The sequence below is a fragment of the Leguminivora glycinivorella genome, chromosome 11, assembly GCF_023078275.1.
Source record: "Leguminivora glycinivorella isolate SPB_JAAS2020 chromosome 11, LegGlyc_1.1, whole genome shotgun sequence".
In the NCBI taxonomy this organism is placed as follows: Eukaryota; Metazoa; Arthropoda; class Insecta; order Lepidoptera; family Tortricidae; genus Leguminivora; species Leguminivora glycinivorella.
Genome location: NC_062981.1, coordinates 8,508,595 through 8,527,769, shown reverse-complemented (window position 1 = coordinate 8,527,769; position 19,175 = coordinate 8,508,595). Strand labels below are relative to the sequence as shown.

The 19,175-nt window shown below is 37.6% G+C and overlaps 1 protein-coding gene across 1 annotated transcript in view; it reads right to left on the bottom strand.

The window, feature by feature from the left end:
- The window catches only part of LOC125231326, a 74,388-nt gene that overhangs the window by 15,821 nt on the left and 39,392 nt on the right, over nucleotides 1-19,175 (bottom strand). The window contains exons 5-28 of the mRNA XM_048136767.1: nucleotides 16,989-17,093; nucleotides 15,821-15,886; nucleotides 13,812-13,941; nucleotides 13,316-13,493; nucleotides 12,716-12,828; nucleotides 12,505-12,641; nucleotides 11,791-12,420; nucleotides 11,514-11,708; nucleotides 11,109-11,252; nucleotides 10,638-10,802; nucleotides 10,477-10,560; nucleotides 10,221-10,371; nucleotides 9,614-10,142; nucleotides 9,230-9,531; nucleotides 8,937-9,149; nucleotides 8,713-8,803; nucleotides 8,085-8,639; nucleotides 7,874-8,000; nucleotides 7,423-7,646; nucleotides 6,768-6,979; nucleotides 5,106-5,285; nucleotides 3,957-4,080; nucleotides 2,635-2,772; nucleotides 2,179-2,322 (exon numbers count right to left, since the gene is read on the bottom strand). Of these exons, the coding sequence (XP_047992724.1) occupies nucleotides 2,179-2,322; nucleotides 2,635-2,772; nucleotides 3,957-4,080; nucleotides 5,106-5,285; nucleotides 6,768-6,979; nucleotides 7,423-7,646; nucleotides 7,874-8,000; nucleotides 8,085-8,639; nucleotides 8,713-8,803; nucleotides 8,937-9,149; nucleotides 9,230-9,531; nucleotides 9,614-10,142; nucleotides 10,221-10,371; nucleotides 10,477-10,560; nucleotides 10,638-10,802; nucleotides 11,109-11,252; nucleotides 11,514-11,708; nucleotides 11,791-12,420; nucleotides 12,505-12,641; nucleotides 12,716-12,828; nucleotides 13,316-13,493; nucleotides 13,812-13,941; nucleotides 15,821-15,886; nucleotides 16,989-17,093 (4,937 nt within the window). The remainder of the gene's footprint in view (nucleotides 1-2,178; nucleotides 2,323-2,634; nucleotides 2,773-3,956; nucleotides 4,081-5,105; nucleotides 5,286-6,767; nucleotides 6,980-7,422; nucleotides 7,647-7,873; nucleotides 8,001-8,084; nucleotides 8,640-8,712; nucleotides 8,804-8,936; nucleotides 9,150-9,229; nucleotides 9,532-9,613; nucleotides 10,143-10,220; nucleotides 10,372-10,476; nucleotides 10,561-10,637; nucleotides 10,803-11,108; nucleotides 11,253-11,513; nucleotides 11,709-11,790; nucleotides 12,421-12,504; nucleotides 12,642-12,715; nucleotides 12,829-13,315; nucleotides 13,494-13,811; nucleotides 13,942-15,820; nucleotides 15,887-16,988; nucleotides 17,094-19,175) is intronic.

Sequence of the window (19,175 nt, the reverse complement as noted above, 5' to 3'; positions counted from 1 at the left end):
ATTATGTAGGCACACCGGCTATTGCCAACTCATAAAGGTTAACCAAAGTAGTAACTACTTAGGTACAACAAATAGTTGCTTAAAAGTTTATTTAAATGAGTAAAGATTCCCCCTTATTCATAAACGTACACTAAAGTTAAGAAGCCCATAAAGTTCGTCCTTTTCTATCACACCAATACGTCCGAAAGTACCTTTAGAGTAGGTACGTTTATTGAATAAGGGTATTTACCAACTTTATTCCAATTTTTAACTGGCAGCACTAATAGTACATTGTGCAACAAGGGGAGGAAGTTGAATATTACTAACGAGAGTAAGTTAAATCACGACGGCTTGCCGGAGCGATTTAAAAACTCGAGTTAGTAATATTCATACTCCCCGAGTTACACACAATGTTTTTCATCACACTCGCAATGTAAAAAATATGTAAATATATGTAAAAAAGTTATGTACGGTACAAGAAATTTCATTATTCCCTTGGGAGAACGATTTTCTTATAACTCAAGCTCCGCCTGCGTGCCATAGCACATTTAAAGTGCGGGTGTGATGAAAAATAATTAACCGATAACACGGTATTACACAACTACTAGTATGCGTATATTTCCGTGCCAATACCCGTGATAACCGAAAGAATTCAGACACTCTCAAAATAATGGGTGACGCTATTTAAAACGAGTGAGTGCACTAGAAATAGGCGTGTACGTCACTTAGCCGGTTAACGGTGACGCAACCGCGGGTTATGTGCTCATTAGGAAGCAGGAAATTGAGGAGTTAACCTGGAGATAAAGACACTAATAAAATGGTAAATTACTATTCAATTGCGGGAAAGAGGAGATTCGGAACGAGTGGCGATAAATTAAAACACTACTAAATAGAGAGAGACTAAGGGAGAGTTCTAAATCGACACGAGATGTGATCTAATAGCGCCATTTATGTACTGGGAAAATGTTATAGGTACTTAATTTGAGTATGTAACTACTAAGTTTTCAATTCTAATATTTAAAGGTTTAAATCAGTAAATGGGCATTTTCGCGAAAAGAATTACCAAAAAAAATCTTAAGGTAGGTAAAATTTATGTTTTTCCTACTCAGAATCACGAGCCTTATCGATCTAGGATAAAAAACGAGACAAAAAAATGGTCCCATAATTTTCTATTATTTTGCATAATACTTACTTAACACTTTGTAACCGCTGATCAAACAAAGCGTTTGAAAAATAGTAACGAAGTGGAAAAATTAAATTTGGGACGATTCTGAGTTGGAAAAACATTAAATTCCTTCATTCTATAGGTACAGTTACGGACAATAATATTGCACAAAAAAGGTCGCAATACCTAATATTTGGCACAATGTTATTTCTAGAGCCTTTTTTGTACGCTGACTATATTTTATTTGTACGATCGCACGTTGCATCATGTTAGGTTAGGTTATGTTATGTTCTTTTTATATCGGGACTTGGCAAATGCACGAAATTTTATGCGTGCGCTAATCGGACGTGAGAAAAAATACGATAATTTTACAAAATCGTTGCACCCTGAATCATGCAGACGCTTTCTACATCACTATTTCGATATTAAACACTGCTTAGTCTTTTTTTTTTTTCATAATGTAGTTGGCAAACGAGCAGACGAATCGCCCGATAGTAAGCGATTACCGGCATATATTGATACCTGCAACATCAGCCGGTACCTAACTACCTATAGCCGAAGCGTTAACGATTGTTATTTTGGCTTTGCCGGCTGAGGAGCTGAAAGTGCGTAGATGAGAGTAATGGTCAACCAATTTGAATCCTCGGCTACTCTAGAACCCTGTCTTATTGACAGTGTGCTGTAAATATGTGTCATAGAAGTCACTTCGACGTTCACCGTGAAAAGGTTCTACAGTTGCTTTGGTTGAATGCACAGTTGGTTCGCCCTATTCTTGAATTTTTGAAGACCATATTATATCTTCGGATGTCGTGTCGGTGTCCTCTGTCTATTAGACCTTTAATAATGAACAAAGTACTGCCTACTTCTTCTTCCTCGTCGAGACCTCATGACTGAGGGTCGTGACCAAAACAAGTCGCTGAATGTTGCAGTGCCCTTCACTCATGCCGATCTTTTGCCTTTCTAAAGGATCCCTGGAGCCCAACGCGTGTAAGGTACTACTTGTCTTATACTGTGTCATTATCTGTTTCACTTACCAAAAGTGTTGTCAGACTGCCGCCTGTTGAGCTCGATGCACGCCCGCCGATGGACCAGCCGATGTGTCAGGGCCACGTAACGCTTGTTGAACTCCGTTTCTGACTCCGTGGGGTCTTCGGAGCTCATGTCGGTGTCTGTTAGGTCTGAAAATATAGAGAAGCGCTGCTAAATACCAACTAAATAAGTAGACTACCTTAATATTAAGATCTTTCTAATTATAAGTTCCTATATATTTACTTTTAAGGCACGACAATACTGAGCGTTGACAAGCTAACAGAGTGACTTATTATAGAACACAAACCTAGTTGATTGAGCTTTGACTGTACCTTGAAAGGTACCCCAGAACCCAGGTACTATTATTCATATCAGCTTGCCAGTTCTTGGCAAAAAGTAACCTGCCTAGCTATCTGTGGCCCCTTTAAGGGTCCAATCAATAATACTTCAAGGAACTATACCTGGCGGAATCCTCGTCCAGCTGTCGTCACATTCAGAGAGCAGTATCCAGTTCCCGCACCACCAGGGAGCTGCGTACACGCCCCGCTCATTGCGACTCCCGTCCGCTCCTTCCGAACTTACTGAACACTCTTCGTGTTCTGTTGAACAAAAAAAATAATTTATGTCAACCATACCTATATCCTTGTAAGTCCCAGGTCAATTTTTCCGATTTTGAATTTGGAACTTTCTTTTATTTCTCTGTAAGAGTTCAAAAATCGAATTTCATTTGCACTTGTACAAGTACCCCGGGACTAACGAGGATAAATAAAATAAGACTGAATAGATTTAGAAGAGCAATCATGAAGCGCCTATTGGAATAATGATAGCAAAATTTCTGAACGTATCACACTGAAGAAATCTTAGACACTTTTATCGGATAGAGAGCTTCATGTTCGATGACGAAACCGTATTTACATACATACACTTATATTTAGAAAAAGTTTTCTTTCAAAAAGCGATTTATTAACGCATTTAGAGCCAGGGCGAGCTACTCTAGCCCGAGGTAATGTAGGTTAAATACTTGTATAGTCACTACCTAGCAAAAATATGTTATACAATAGGCCGCAAAAATATCTGACATGATCTTATTGGTAGACTCGTAAGAGCGCGTCACATATTTTAGCCGCCTTTGAAGAGTAATATGTTATTGCTGGTGAACTGTACAACTGATTATTGCGCGTCTTCTAACAAAACACCCAGCCCAGCGCCAGCAGATTGCGTTACTCAGTACGAGTACGTATTAAGTTACTACGAAATACCTATAAATGTGTAGGTAGTGATAGTTCCGCTAAACAATAGGCTACTTGACCCTTTTTTAAAGTCCGTCTTATATGATTAAGTACTGTCCAATCAACCGAAATAAAATATTATCATATTTTATTATGACTTAAAAACAGCAAAAAATTTTTTTTAAGTAATCAGGCGAAAACAACACAGTCATGTTAATGTATAGATTATCTGTGCATCAGGTCATTCTACTCGAAAACAACATTTTCTGACTTGTTAAGTATGAAGGCATAAAAATATGTCAGTGATTATTTTGACATGCAGAAAGGTTCGAATTCGATGACGTCACATACATCGCTGACAGCGTTTTCGGTGGCCAAGATAAATAAAAAATTACCCAAATTTTAATCGGAAATACGTAGTCACCATACACTTTTAATACCCAAAATCTATAAATATTGTTTTTTTATGTCAAATACTACAGAAGACTGATTTATTGTGCCAAATGCGATACGAGTCAAGTGGCCAATTTTCGTAAACTTTTGATTTGACTTACCATCAGGGTCTACGCTTCCACTGGAGCCAGCAAGTTTATCCAAGCTGTTACCGGCAGATCTCGCAATACGGGTGTCCTGAGGTTTTTCACTGGCTGCATACTCTTCCTTACCCCTTTCTTCAGACTAAAAAAAAAATCAAAACCTTATATTTAATTTAACATTTCAAATGTTTCAAATTCCATTTCCTGCGTTAGTAGGTACCTAAATAAGTAAACAACATAATACACAGTGTTCAGACATAACAAAGAAGTCTAGTAACAATTTTAGAAACTTCAATACTTTTTGGTGTTGTTGTGACGCATCTACAAACATTTGGCTATCCTAAATTTAGAAGCTTTGATAAGCCCCAAACGACTAGCACATTTAATAAAATAAATAAATAAATAAATAAATAAATATTATAAGACATTCTTACACAGATTGACTGGGGCCCACGGTAAGCTAAAGAAGGCTTGTATTGTGGGTACTCAGACAACGATATATACAATATATAAATACTTATATACATAGAAAACATCCATGACTCAGGAACAAATATCTGTGCTCATCACACAAATAAATGCCCTTACCAGGATTCGAACCCGGGACCGCGGCGCAGCAGGCAGGGTCACTACCGACTGCGCCAGACCGGTCGTCTTGACTAAGAATTGAGCGGCTGCCAAATATGGTGATCTGTAATTCTGTAGCTACATCTGCAATTCTTTTAGAGAATAGTCACAAAGTAAATTAAGTTATCACGAAGTAAAGAGATTAAAAGTGTCAGAAATAATTACATCAATTAAAACAAAATTATCAATATCATCAAAGACATATGTAACTCCGTATAGACAGATAAAGTCTAAGAAAAAAACGTACCTCAAAACCATACAGAAAAAGGTACGGTGACCTAGATGGCGATACACCTTTGGGGGACGCTCGGCTAGATGGCGCTAATATTAATATTTGACATTTTAACACATAAATCAAGCTAAGAATATGGGCCAAATTATCAAAACTGAGGTTCAAAAGTTTTAAGCTTGTGTCGAGAGATGGCAGTCTGTGCACTGTGATTACACATTTTACTTCGACAGTGACTCTCTATAATACTCGATCCTCTTTGATATTATCAACTACAGGAATTAGGTACACGCGTTTATAAAAATCATTACCTTTGCTCGAACATCTTGCCTATGCCTATGCTGTCGTGATTTGTCTTCAGAGCGATATCTCTTTTCTAGCTTTTTATATAATCTAGCACCATTTCCCTTTTTTGAAGACGTACAGTTTGGGGAGTCCGCGAAACCAGCTGGTGCCGGGACTATATCCGGTGTCGCGTCTGCGTATGAATCCTGTAAAAAAATGATATTTAATATGCTACCTATACAAAGTCACTGCTTTAAAGTAATGGAAGTAAAATACCAATGGTAATACATATCACATCGAATCATAAAAGTAACTATAACTATATATGTATACACACTGTTAAAAAGTACATAACTAGCATAATATTAGTCATGCAGTAATTCTGGACTCTTATTTTTTTACTTCAATGCTATAATGCAACTAGATAACCAATATGACTACATTAAAAAAAAACCGGCCAAGTGCGAGTCGGGCTCGCGCACAAAGGGTTCCGTAGCAGCAAATATAATAAACTTATTATGTCAATTTATACACCTGCCAAAATTACAGTTAAATCAACCTATCTCAAAAACTATAAGAGATACTTTGATCAAACCAAAAATCGTTGAAAGAGTTAATTAGCATGCATCACCTCTATTTTTTTTAGAATTTTATACCCCGTAGTTATAAAAATAGAGGGGGGGGACATACTTTTTACGACTTTGAGAGCTGATATCTCAAAAACCGTTCACTTTAAGAAAAATGTTTTTTAGAAAACTTTATATCATTTTAAAAGACCTTTCCATTGATACCCCACACGGGTATGTACATCGAAAAAAAAATTTTCATCCCTCAGTTACATGTATGGGGGGCCCCACCCCCAATTCTTTTTTTTACTATTTAGTGTCATAATTTTGTAGCGGTTCATACAACACATATTCCCATCAAATTTCATCACTGTAGTACTTATAGTTTCCGAGTAAATCGGCTGTGACAGACGGACAGACGGACAGACGGACAGACGGACAGACGGACATGACGAAACTATAAGGGTTCCGTTTTTGCCATTTTGGCTACGGAACCCTAAAAAACGCAAGTGAAGTATGTAGTCTACAGCTTGCAATCTCATTCAATGGTTCAATCAGCGTCAAATACCTTTTCCCCTCACTAGCTCGGAAACACGTGTTTTGTCCTTTAATACCAGCGGGTAAAAACGCATTTTATCCACTAGTGGGTAAAGTAATTTGACCTTGAATAAAGTCAAATTAATTGCTTTAAAATTGATAAAAGTAGGTAAATCTAGTAATATAGATGATTTACCACCTGTGGAACTACTGGAAGCAGTGATAAACGCATTTTTTGCGTTGTAGTTTCCTCGCTATAGTGAGGGGAAAAGTTTTGTGTTACACTCGGGTGCAAATGTATTTTACTTCTCGTGTGTTAAAAAACTCACAAGTTCAGGATTCTATTCTCGAACCACTCGCTTCGCTCGTGGTTCAACTATAGAATCCTTTCACTTGCTCGTTTTTCAATTCCACACTCGGCGTTAAAATACAACTTTGCCCCCTTGTATAACAAATAACTATTGTATAAGTAGAAGCATTCCTATTCCAATTCTATTTGGTCACTTTCAATATATAGCTAGTTACCTACTAACGCTGAGTGTGGACTTCTTCATGGATAAAGATACATTTTCTGAAGCAACTCACATCAGTATGCGAAGTCCTCGAAGCCAAACTGTCATGCTCATGGGCCGCCGTCACAATATGCACCTCCTTCCCGCAGTGTAAACAATGTGCTTTGGCTTCCCCATCGGCCCCAGCGAAACTGTGCTCCGTTTGCTCTGAATAAAACACAGAGTCTGACCCAGGAGACACCGAGCGCAGGGATTCTGCAGATGCTGCTTTAGCGAATTTCCCTTCTAAAGAAAACCTTATTGAATCGCGGAGTTTGAATTTTGAAAGCAAGGGCAAAGGGCAGGCTTAAGACGCGCGGCGGGAACATGTTTAACGTTTAAACGCGGTTAGTACGACACGGATGCGTCGGGTGGCATCGTATTCTGTACACATTTCTCACTTGATGGTCTCATCGAAAGATCAGCGCTGGAAGTCACCAGCAACATGCTGAGATGAGGCCATTTCGTGGCACTTCATTCCTTTATGTCTTGTTGTTATTATGTGTATTTTGTCTTGTCTGTTTTCATGAATAAATGTTTATTCTATTCTATTTTACTATTCTTACTACAACGAATACGATACAAATATCTGTGTCGTACTAAGATAACCTTTACAAAAATTAATAGTAAGCCAATTATTGATATTCCAAGGTTTCGAGGGAAGGGATTGCCGTCAACGTAAATTTTACCTTTATCCTGCTTGCGATGATGTCTAGGTGATGACGTCGGACTTTTGACATATCGTAATGGAGTCAATCTTGATCCGGCACTGGTAAGAACTTTTGTCGTTTCAATGTCTTCGGCTTCTAATGAACTGAGACCAGCGGCTATAGGAATGGACTGTTTTCTTCTAGGTAAGCTTCCAGGAAGCGATATACTTTCGTTAGAAGCACTTTTTCGTCTTGGACGGCAACTGTAGAAATAATATAAGTAGAAAAACTTGTAAATAGATATGTTGTGATTTGGTAAGACAAATAAGTCCTAGGCTGGGGTCAGTAACTTTTGAATCTATGGAAGCTATAGTCAGTCTTTTTATGGTACCTAATTATAATACCATAATTATAATCAGAAACAAGTCACTTTAATTGAAATTCAATTAGTAAATTAATCTGTGATGATGATGATAAACCGGACAATTACCTGTAACTTGAATGAGCATTAGCTGACGTTGGAGAACTAACTAAATTAGTTTTTTGCGTAGTTTTCCTTCTTGGACTATCCCGTAAACGTCTATGTTTTCTCGGAGAAATGTTCCCGTTACTTGGCCCTGAAATATGATTTCATAGAGAAGAAACTAGCGTAAGCATGTTTCAAAATTAATAGAATGTAAGTCTACGATTTGGGTACATACCATCTTTTCGATATTGTTCACTAGAGTCATCTGAGGTAGGGATATTTAAATGTAATTTCATATTTGGTCCCACACTATCCCTTCTATCGTAAAGTTGAGGTCTATGGTTTCCATCAGTTGGCTTACTTTGAATTGGACTCTTAGCTTTTAGTTTTGTCCTTTTTACATACCGTTCTCTTTCTAACCGCTTAGGTTCTGACTCTTTATCTTTTTTCATCTTTTCTTTGATTGCTTTTTCAACATCAACTGCTTCTCTAGGTGACGATTGTATGCTTTTTGTTTTATCAGCAAAATGAGTTTTCTTTTTTCTTACTTCTATTGGTTTCTCTTCTGGAGATTTTAAATTCGCTCCTTTTAATGAACTTCGTTCAGAGCGTTGGCTTATACTATCGGGATCTGTTGGCTTCTTAGCCCAATCATCCTGAGACGTTGAAACTGAATCGTCATAAGATTTAGAGAACTCCAAAGTAAAAGCCTTCTTTTTCCTCCGTTTTTCATCCAGCAACCAAGTTTTTTGCCTTTGTGAGGATCTATATTTTTGAGAATGTTTATACGCTGAAAACGAAAGTACAAGTTAGTAAATTAACAAACACAGCTGTATATTTCACACTTTATATTGCAATCATACTTAGTCCACCGTCGTCATCATCATCCACAGGGCTTTCGTAATATCCTGATGATGAATAGTGCACACTTCTTTCGTCATCAGAGAGCGATCCCTGAAATGAATATCGAGTGTGTTATATATTTTATCACACATGAAAAATATAACGACAACGAGACACACACGATGTCGAAGAAAAGACAACACGACAAATAAGTAAGGAGGCTCTTTTTAGATACTATACTAACCATCATTTTCGGAGCTCGATGAACACTACTTATAGGACTTGTTACTTTGTCCTCTTTCGTTTTTTGTGGTGGTTCTATTTTTTCTGGTAGTTTTTTTGTTTTATTTGTTGGTGTTTTGTCTCCCATATCTTCGGTCATAGTAGGATTTGAACCACCTAAACTGTAACTTCCACTAGAACTACTTTTACCACTAACCGCGTCACGTGTCGTACTCTGAAATAGAAGTCTTGTGTGTCGGTTTGTTTTTATATAACTGCATTCTACAAATCTTTTATAAACTTAAAATAACTTACAGGTTTAGGGACTTCGTCACTAGATTTATGTTTATCAGTCTTATCTCTCCTAATTAATTCAGTTCGTGGAGTTATATCTGCTTTTACCTCAATTTTTTCTACCGTCCTCTTTGGTAACCTCTCGGGCAAAGGTAACGGAGGGGAGGTAAGATTTGGTACTATAAAATCGTCGTTGATTTCTAAAGGTGGAGAAAAACTTGGCACAATTAAGTCTTCTGTGGCGTTATCGTTACGAGTAGTTGAATATAAACTGGACGCGCTTTCAAAAGATGAACCTTCCTGAGTCTTATTATTTTCAGGATCTGAAACACAAATTTAATGTAAACATTAACAGAATATTACGAGCCAATTTAAAGTAACTAGTTTTAATTAAGAAATACTTACATTGATTCTGATTTTTACTAGTACTTCTCTTAGAACTATCAGAATTAGCAGTAACATAGTCTTCAGTAGTAGTAGTGCTTTCCGAGACATCAGTAGTATTCGTCTTTCCAGAATCAGTTCTTGCTAAATTAGTTTCACTACTGCCGGCTTTTGAAAGCGTCGCTGTTTCTGACGGCGACTCTGATATTAATGGCGGTAAATTTGGCTTGTGTTCTGTTGGCTTAGCTTTAGTCTGTAAATCTCTTCTCCTTGACGGGCTCAGTGCTCTTTCTCTCTTCTTATTAATAAAACTCGGAGTTCTTTTAAACGGAACATCCGCTAAATCTAAACTAGGATGAGTGATAGCAATAGCCGGTGTATGATTAGCTTTTATAGATGCGATTGGTGAAATAGTCTTTGATATCATTGGTTGTTTTGTTATTGGTAATGTGACATTAGGAACAACGGCTGGCGGTGAGAGTGAGATTCTTGCTTGAGAACTTGAACTGGACGTATCTAATTTGTTTCTAGGTGATGTTGGTGATTGGCTCTGAAAATAGTTTAAATGTAATTCATATTATTTACATTACATTATTTTTTTCAGTCATAAACCCGAACATAATGTTACCTGCGAAGCATCAAACTCTTCATCTAATACATCTGTATCTAAAGATGACCTTTGCTGGTGTTGTAACAATAATAACTGTTTTCTTCTAGATGTAGGAGTTAATAATGCTAAAGCCCCTGGTGATGCTGCCAATGAGCTCAAGTCCGACGAACTGTAATGAAAAATGTTTTAGAATTTACATTTTCTCTAATTAATGAGTTTAGAATTTACATTTTCTCTAATTAAGAACTATCCAATACAGTCATGACTTACTTACCTTATAACAGTTCCATTTTCAGTTCCCGAATCAACTTGTAAAACAGTTGTTTGAGACTCATTCCACATGCCGTCAGAATGATCCCTAAAAAAATATTTTTAGTAATCATGCCAATAATCAACGCCGAAAACAGTAGGTATACGAGTTGATTGAATATTTACCTGCTAGGATCAACTGTTAATGACTCATTCGATGCACATGGCGATATCTTATCCAAAGGAGTGAGAGTGGTAGCAGTTTTTGATACAACAGATCTTTTTGCTTTATGGTCAATGTCAATATCAAGACTAACTGGCTCTGGAGACCCTGGGCTTGACTTAGCGGTGCTGAAAATTTAAGAGAAAAGTTTGATTTGGTGATCTACGATTATCAATTTGTAAACAACACCGAATACTCTTGTATAATTAATTATACATTAATGATTCATTGACATTTTTCTTTTATGTACTTTAATCTGGATCTTATGCAGGATATATCAAAGGAGACGAAAGGTTTTACAGAAATACGTGAGAATCTGAAAGATTTTTTTTGTATATTACTTATCCTCTCTTCTTAGTCTTCCATTAAGTTTAGCAGCAATATAAAAATGCATCAATCTACTGCCTCATTACTACTACACATGTGTACCATACCTGTTTGCAGGAATGTCATCCTTTTTTACATCAGCAGTTTCGATTTGCTCTTCAAAACTTACGCTTCGAATTCTAAAAGAATCATGCTTGTAACTAATGTATTTTTCATGAAAATCTTCGTATGGTGCATTGCCGTCCGAAGAACTATGAAGAAAATTAAATGCATGTGTATGAATGAAAGCACGGCATACCAACCTCAAAAATAAGATCTATAAGAACTAGCAGCATTTGAAGAAATTGCATCAATGGTTCTATGTACTTATTGTCATTACTTTATTAGCAAAGCAATATTATATTACTTACAGTGTATGTGTAGATCTAAGGATAGTGTTATGTGCATGGAAAATGTCTAAGTGATTCAGCTCTAAAGGCATATTCAACTAGACTAGTCTACTTAATATTTACCTGAAAGATCCGTCTGGTTCAAATCCAAAGATACCTTCATCCTTTATAGGCGTTTGAACGTAATTTTGACCAATATATTGCAGGTAAAGCGCTTCTCGTTCACGATCTTCCCGAGTCATATTTTCTTGGCTAGTAGACATTATAAGAGGTGCATCTTTGACGCCATCTCCATTGGTGTAAATTTCCGTTTTACGTCTGGACAAAAGCAAATACATATTACACATCATATATGCAAGTGTTTGCTAAACTGCAATACAATTAGTACTACTATACTTACACATCTAATAATATTTCGCCTTCTGATAAAGTTTTCTGAAGAAGACGTCTATTTCTACGAAGAGTTGTAAACGGTATTGCTTCATCATCAGGCCTTGGTTCAAAATCTATAATAATTTCCTTTTCATTCTTTTCACTATCGTCAGTCGTCGTAACGGACGTTTCGGTTGAAGGTTCAGATTGGAATGTAGAAGTTTTTGAAAATGGATGAGAATTTGTTTTTTGAGACGTATCACTAGTGCTTTTAGATAAAATTGATCTTAATGATCTTTCTCCTTTGGCTTGCTTTGCAATTTCTTGTTGAAGATATTCTAAGTTTCTTCTATTTAGCGCCATACTTTTTTCAATAGTTTCTATATCGTCATCTATCGTGTCGTCCCTATCACTTTCATGGATGAATTGGAAGTTTTGTTGAAAATATTCTTGAGCTTGTCTTTGGAGTGCGCTTAGCTCGGAAGATCTGTCTATTTGTGACGATGCTACTGATTTCATGGGAGAAGAGGTAGTGTCTTCGGAATCCCCTCTTTGTATGTGTGGTGATGGTGGAACCATAGAAGTGGGTGATCGAGGTGATCTCGGAGGTTCCTCAGACTGCGTCCGATGAAGTTTTTCATGATCAATACCAATGAAACTAAAATACAATAGAAACTTGTGAAATGATTTTTAATGGTGTTATAATCATCGCTCTTGTGGTTTATTTATACAAATATTATACCTCTCCACAGACGCTGTGATATCATTTTGAGCATCTCCAGCTAAACGGTCCCCGCCGACTTCAGAGAAAGATTTTGTTAACCTCCGAGGCCCAACAGTTATTCCATTTGTTTGTACACCCGCAGCTACCATTTTTACCTGAAACAAGAAGTGACTTAACACAAACTCATACAAATGTTAGCTATTTTACTGTTAATTATGTGGTTAATTACCCTTTTAATGGTCCTAGGACTAAGAGACAAGTAATTCGGTGGTAGTGGTTTCCTCCCCAAGCACACTTCAGTCTGCGTCGCTTGTGTCCGCATAACCCCTTTCTTTATTGAATCTAAACATAGGAAAAATAACAATCATTTCATTTACATTGATGAGTAACTTCATAGATATTTAATAACCGATATGTTTATGCTGTGGTGCGATTCCAAATGTCGTTGTCGGTTCGTCAAAATTATATGTTAGTATTTCGCATTGCATCTTATTCATGTTATTAAATCTCCTTAATGAAGAGACTACTTATTCGATTATAAGTATAAGTACTTCGAGTTAAAACACAGTATTATTAAATATATTTTTAAGGTTTTGCAGATGAGTACCAAAAATATACCCGATATAGCACTTGGTCAGGGCGAGGTCACTTGGTTCTATTTACGCAATTGTCTTGACTTCTCATGCAATAAAATATTCTAAAAAATCTCAAATACTAGCAAATGAACCCCTTAGCGAAACACCTATAACCAAGAAAGTGCCAGAAGCTGTCAATAAATTGTCAGCATGCACGAATCCTCTAAAACCCTTACTTGTCCTATAAACTTTACCGAGCACGACGACTTTCGGCTGTTCCGTTTGTGTTTGGATGGGCACTGTGGGCGCGTGCTGCTGCAGTGGCGTTATTGGCGGGTAGTGCATCGGCGCTGGCGGCTGCGTGACGTATTGCGGGTATGGTGTGAACGGTTGGAACATTATTGGCAGTGTGGAGTACGGCTTTGGTTCAGGCTGGAATGTAAAGATCAGGATTTTTAAAATTTCCATTAAGAGTTACTTATCACATTTTAACTGAAGAGCAACTGTTTGAAGATGGAATACATCGTTACGACTGTAACAGTGCTTTGTTAGCCCCGAATAGTAACATAAGTGTTGACAGGAGCTCCTCACAAAAATTACATAACTCATTAATCTTATTATCGACTCATATAGAGAACTTTGATGTTACATCCAAGTGCAGTATAAAAAACGATGAGAAATGCTGAATGTTGAAATTCGAAATGTCGATCTTTACGTTTGAGAAACCTTGTCATTATTCTAGTGATTTACCTTAATAACACGGCCATCGATAAGCCGTTCGCAGTCTCTTCTAAACCTATTGTTGCTGACAGCGGCCGGCATGACTGAGTCGTCGAATGTTGTCAGCGTGTGCGAGCGAGCGAAAGATACGTGTTTAGCCCTGGAAAGTCACGTTTTTTGTCAATTTCATGCTCACATCTAATCAAAAGCTTCCCCTTTTAAGAATGGGTACTCAACTGGTAGATTACGAAGGGATAGTAGACACTCAGCAGCTTTTGTTTTTCTTACGTTTTGTTTAGTGAATTCCGTATTTTACTTCTACTCTAACTCGATATAGCAATGATATAGAAATTAGGTACTCGAGTAAGTTGGCTGGGCTGGACAACATTTAATATCCAAATCTAAGAGTGGAAAGAGGCGAAAAGTTAGCTGGGTGGTTACAAACTCTGTGATCTTTGGTATAACACTTACTGGCACATGCACGTTTTCCTTGCCTGGAATCATATCATTAGCTCCACCAAAACGAATTAATCTTTTCGTTAAACTAGGTACTTACTTATTTACAATATACGCCGAGCTCCTTATTTCCCCAAACATTATGTTTACGTTCCTTGGTTATTGTGTATAATCGATACAAAATTAATCATGCGCAAAATATTGGGTTGGCACAAAAGTAATGACACACTCTACAAAACTCTATACATTTCCTTTCTTAAGTTAACTGTTTTCGATAATATTCTAGTATGTAGAACATTCTAGGTACTTCTAATGTGAGGGTATATAAAGCCGCCCTCGTGATTGGTTTAGTTAGATTGAAATAAAATGGACGAGCGACAAGTTCGAACACTTTACTTATACGAGTACTTGTTAGGCCACAGTGCGCGGGCTGCGGCTGACAATATCAACACTGCATTGGGCGCTGGAAGTACAAGCCATGCCACGGTGTCCAGATGGTTTGACCGTTTTAAATCAGGAGACAGGAGCCTTGAAAGTCAGTCATGCTCAGGGCGACCACCTGCATTTAATGATGACGATTTACGCCGCGAACTACAGTCGAATCCTGATGCTACTACTCGTGAATTAGCGGAAGAACTTAACTGCAGTCACCACGCTGTGGAATACCATCTGCATGAGCTTGGGTATCGAAAAGTTTGGCTTACCGACGCCAGTCGTGCAGTCCGTGTCGCCATCTGTCAATCACTTTTGCTGCGACCCCGACGTAAAGAGTTTTTGACTGATCTGGTTACGGGAGATGAATCATGGATTTATTATGAGAACGATACACGTCGTGCTTTTTGGCTGCCTCGAGAAGAAACGCCACCAACTCAACCGAAGCTGAGTCAAAAGAACCGCTTAAAAGTTTTGCGTTGTTGTTTCTGGGACTCGCAAGGCATGCTGTTTCATGAAATATTACACAATGAAACTGTAAACGCTAACAAATATTCAACACAGCTCACCGAACTATCTTCTGCTATCAAGAAAAAACGACGAAGACGAGCCACTGTAATTTTACTACATGATAACGCTCGACCTCATGTCGCATCTACCGTTCGCCAACAGCTGCATAACTTGGGCTGGGAGACGATACCCCACCCACCTTATTCTCCAGACCTCGTACCATCAAACTTTCATTTGTTTAGAGCCCTGAAACGACATTTGCGGGGTAAACAATTCAATAGTTTCCATGATGTACAGGTGGAGTTGAACAACTTTTTCGAGGCACAGCCATCAGAGTTCTGGGCGAAAGGCATCCAAACTTTGCCGGATCGTTGGCAAGAAATCATAGATGCTAATGGTGATTACATCATCGACTAAGCTTTTTGTATTGTAATAATAATAAAAAATATAAAACGTAAACCAAGTGTCTCATTACTTTTGTGCCAACCCAATATCCCGGCAGTATGGTAACGTTGTTATGCGTATCACTATCGCTCAACATATCCATTATAAGGAGGACTTCGATTACGCAAGAACGTCAAGGATTTCAAGGTCAGACTTATACTGGTTTCGAGGTGACACCTGCGACATGGGACCATTACCTGTGAGGGGGTATTGTGAGAGGTGGCGGCGGAGGCGGTGGGGGTATCGGAGTGTGGGCGGGACAGCTGAAATTAAAAACAAACATCTTTGTAATTTTACAGGGGAAGTTTCCTTTCTTCGACTGTAATCGAATTCAGTGGAACGTTTCATGAAGTAGTTGGGTTGGAAACAGTCAGCTTTATAAATATGTTGTTTATTTGAAAATTATGGCTGTTCTGTATTTGTGAAGAGTGTAATCTTGTTGGATCGATGAATTTTTCGGATGTAGGGCAAATAACGATAGCTCAATTCTAAATGCACAATACGACTTTTCAATCTATCATTTCACTAGTTTACGAAACTGGTACATTTTTTATGGAAACCTGCTGATGTAATTGCTTTTAGCTCTTCCGTAAAATTGCCCATTGACTCAGCAAACGATGATATTTTTCCGGCTTCTCAAATATTCGCAATATAACAAAGCAAAATTCCCAATGTGATCGGAGAAAATCGGAGCATCAGAATTTTAGCCGTCTTATCCTTAAAGAGCTTAAGCAGTTAGAAAGACAAGCATTGCCCGAATGCGTCATGGAAAAAGGTTAAAAGGGTTCTATTGTTCTTAGCTCGGAAAAATAAGAACAGAAGCCTAATTGGTGCTTTTGAATAGGCTTGATATTTTTTTGTGTTTGTAGGGAATTTAATTTCATCTGGAATACAAACATGATGTAAATGTAATAAAATGTACCTGAATTTGCTTTTTTTTTTGTTTAAAATGAGGGGTCGCGACCTTTAGTTGGGATTGTGCCTATGACTTTGGCAGTTGAGGTCGTCATATCCTACATGGCATGTGGTTCAAAACGTGAAATATTCATGTACTTTAGGCGCGCGGGACTGCATCACTCTGGAGGTCACATAACCGCATAATGACGAAGGTGTGTGCTGTTAAAAACTTTGAAGTTTCATATGTAAGAGAAGAAATGTTGAATTAGGCACTGAAACACTGGCTTATCGAAAGTATGTCCTAAGCCCAATATTTGGTATCATCTTACATTTTTTTTCACCCGCAGTAGTAGTACAGGGTACAAGCGCGTATTGGCAAAAATGAAAGGGAAGGGTAAAGTTTCATTGTTAGTTTTCGTCAAATGTAGATGATATTTTCAAAATCGATGACAGTAAAATGATACGTACGGTATTATTGAAGGTGGCCTCGGCAACGAGCCCCCTCTTGTAACTGACGCGATTTGGTCCAGATTATAGTTCTGCGGCCAACCCGCGTTATCTTCTATTACCGATCTGAAAATTATAAATATTTGTATTTAAAACAACGTCCATATTCATATTTATATTCAATTATTGCATACATGGTATTATAAATAGTATTACGTGCTCATGGACCCTATAGGTCGGTCTAGTTCTAGGCAACGTAGCAATTATTTATAGCAAGCTGCAGTTGAGTGACAAACAAATGTATATGCAGCGAAGGGACGTCACTTAGCTGTGCAACTTATATACCTAAATCCCATATTCGGGCACATACCTACCACAGATTTTGTTAGCTCCCCATTTGGCCCAATACTAAAGTTTACACAATCAATAAATTTTCCTCAAAGTAATAGACTTAATGCTTTCCTAGTTTCCGTTTCCGAATCATACGGTATTTGCTAAATATCATCAAATAATACTGAATTTTGCCTAATCCACTCCAGTACTTATTGATTGAGAGTGTTGAGTTGCCCTAAAAAGCAAAGTTACTTTGTTTTTCTATATATTTTAAATTAAATTTAAAACTTTAAAGCGCTGGCTTGATAAGAGTCCTGTGAAAATATTGCACAATTTGGAAGACCGCCAAACGCTGTTCAGCCTTCAGATAAACTCCGCACTAGAATAAATTGCACTGAAAATTCTAGTTCAAAATTAGTAGGTACCTAAGCGCAAACAAAAAACTCAAATACGGGCGTAATTACTTTTACAATGAATTATATGTTTTTATCTGGGATCGTAGGTTTTATTCACTCGTGAGTAAAACTTTATGACGACAGTTAATTAATTCTATTACCCTCTAAATTTGCTTTGTGGTAAGTCAGCAGTAAAAAAGTAATTTACGACAGGGTCGACCCAAGGCTATGGGATTGCTGAAAATTTACCGGACACCATTCGCACCTGTGAAGCTGTTTGTGTCGCTCTCAGCCATACCCAGCCATAATTGTCACGGTTCATGGGAGCCTGGAGTCCGCTTTGACAGCTAATCCCAAGATTTGGCGCAGGCACTAGTTTTTACGAAAGTGACTGCCATATCTGACCTTCCAACCCGAAGGGTAAACTAGACCTTATTGGAATTAGTCCGGTTTCCTCACGATGTTTTCCTTCACCGAAAAGCGACTAGAAATTTATGATAGAGTATTGGGCAACATTTATCTTCTTCGCTACATTTCTCTTCATTTACTTATAGACTATTTAATTTTGTATGTTTAGAAATATATACAGTAGGTTCCATGTGGTGGTGGGTTTGGAATTTCGCCATCTGCTTTTCTCCATGGGTTGCGTTTCGAAAGTTGACTGTGGGATTTGGGTTCAAATTGTGGTCTGGGCGATGGTCTGGCAACCGTTCAATGCATTATCACAATTTCGTTTCCTTCAACCCCGTAATTTCCAAGAGTGGCGGTGAAACTTGAGTAGTTTCATGTGCTCTGCATACCCCATTTGGGAGAATTAAAAATCGGTACCATATTTAGATTTACTACGACTTCCACTTTTAACGACGACTTGTTATTAACGCATCATTGACTCTTATATCAGGGTTGGCTTGTTGAAATATTCTTTTCGCATATAAGTTTAAAATTCACTTTTGATCAAACGCCCAAAAGTTGTTCTGGCTTTATGAAAACTACGTATTAGCCTCGAGTTCGCTAAAAGTTCCCCTTAGTAGTCTGTAGGGGCATATCGACGAAGTAACTCTCATAATTTGTTGCAAAAAGTCTGTTTTCATTCAATTTAAGCTCAATGTTCATGCAATAAAAGAACTTTTGAAATAAATTTTAATTGGCAACCAAAGTTTTAATAGTATATTAATTCTTGACCTTTTAATGCATTTTGGACGTTTTTCCTGTCATTCCGCTTCTCAAAACTAATTTGTTCTACGCAAAAAATAAGCTTGTATTTTTTAATATATGAGGATTTTAATGAGATATAATTAAAAGTAGGTACTTATTGCAAAATCATACAAATATTACATCACACTTAAATTAATTTATCTATGCGCATATTTATGAACACTTTTTTGAAGGTCAATGTTTAAGCTAGGAACAAATTATGGGACGGGTCACACGGACGCGGCTGACGGCCGCGACCGATAAGTGTGCACAGTCTTAAAACATC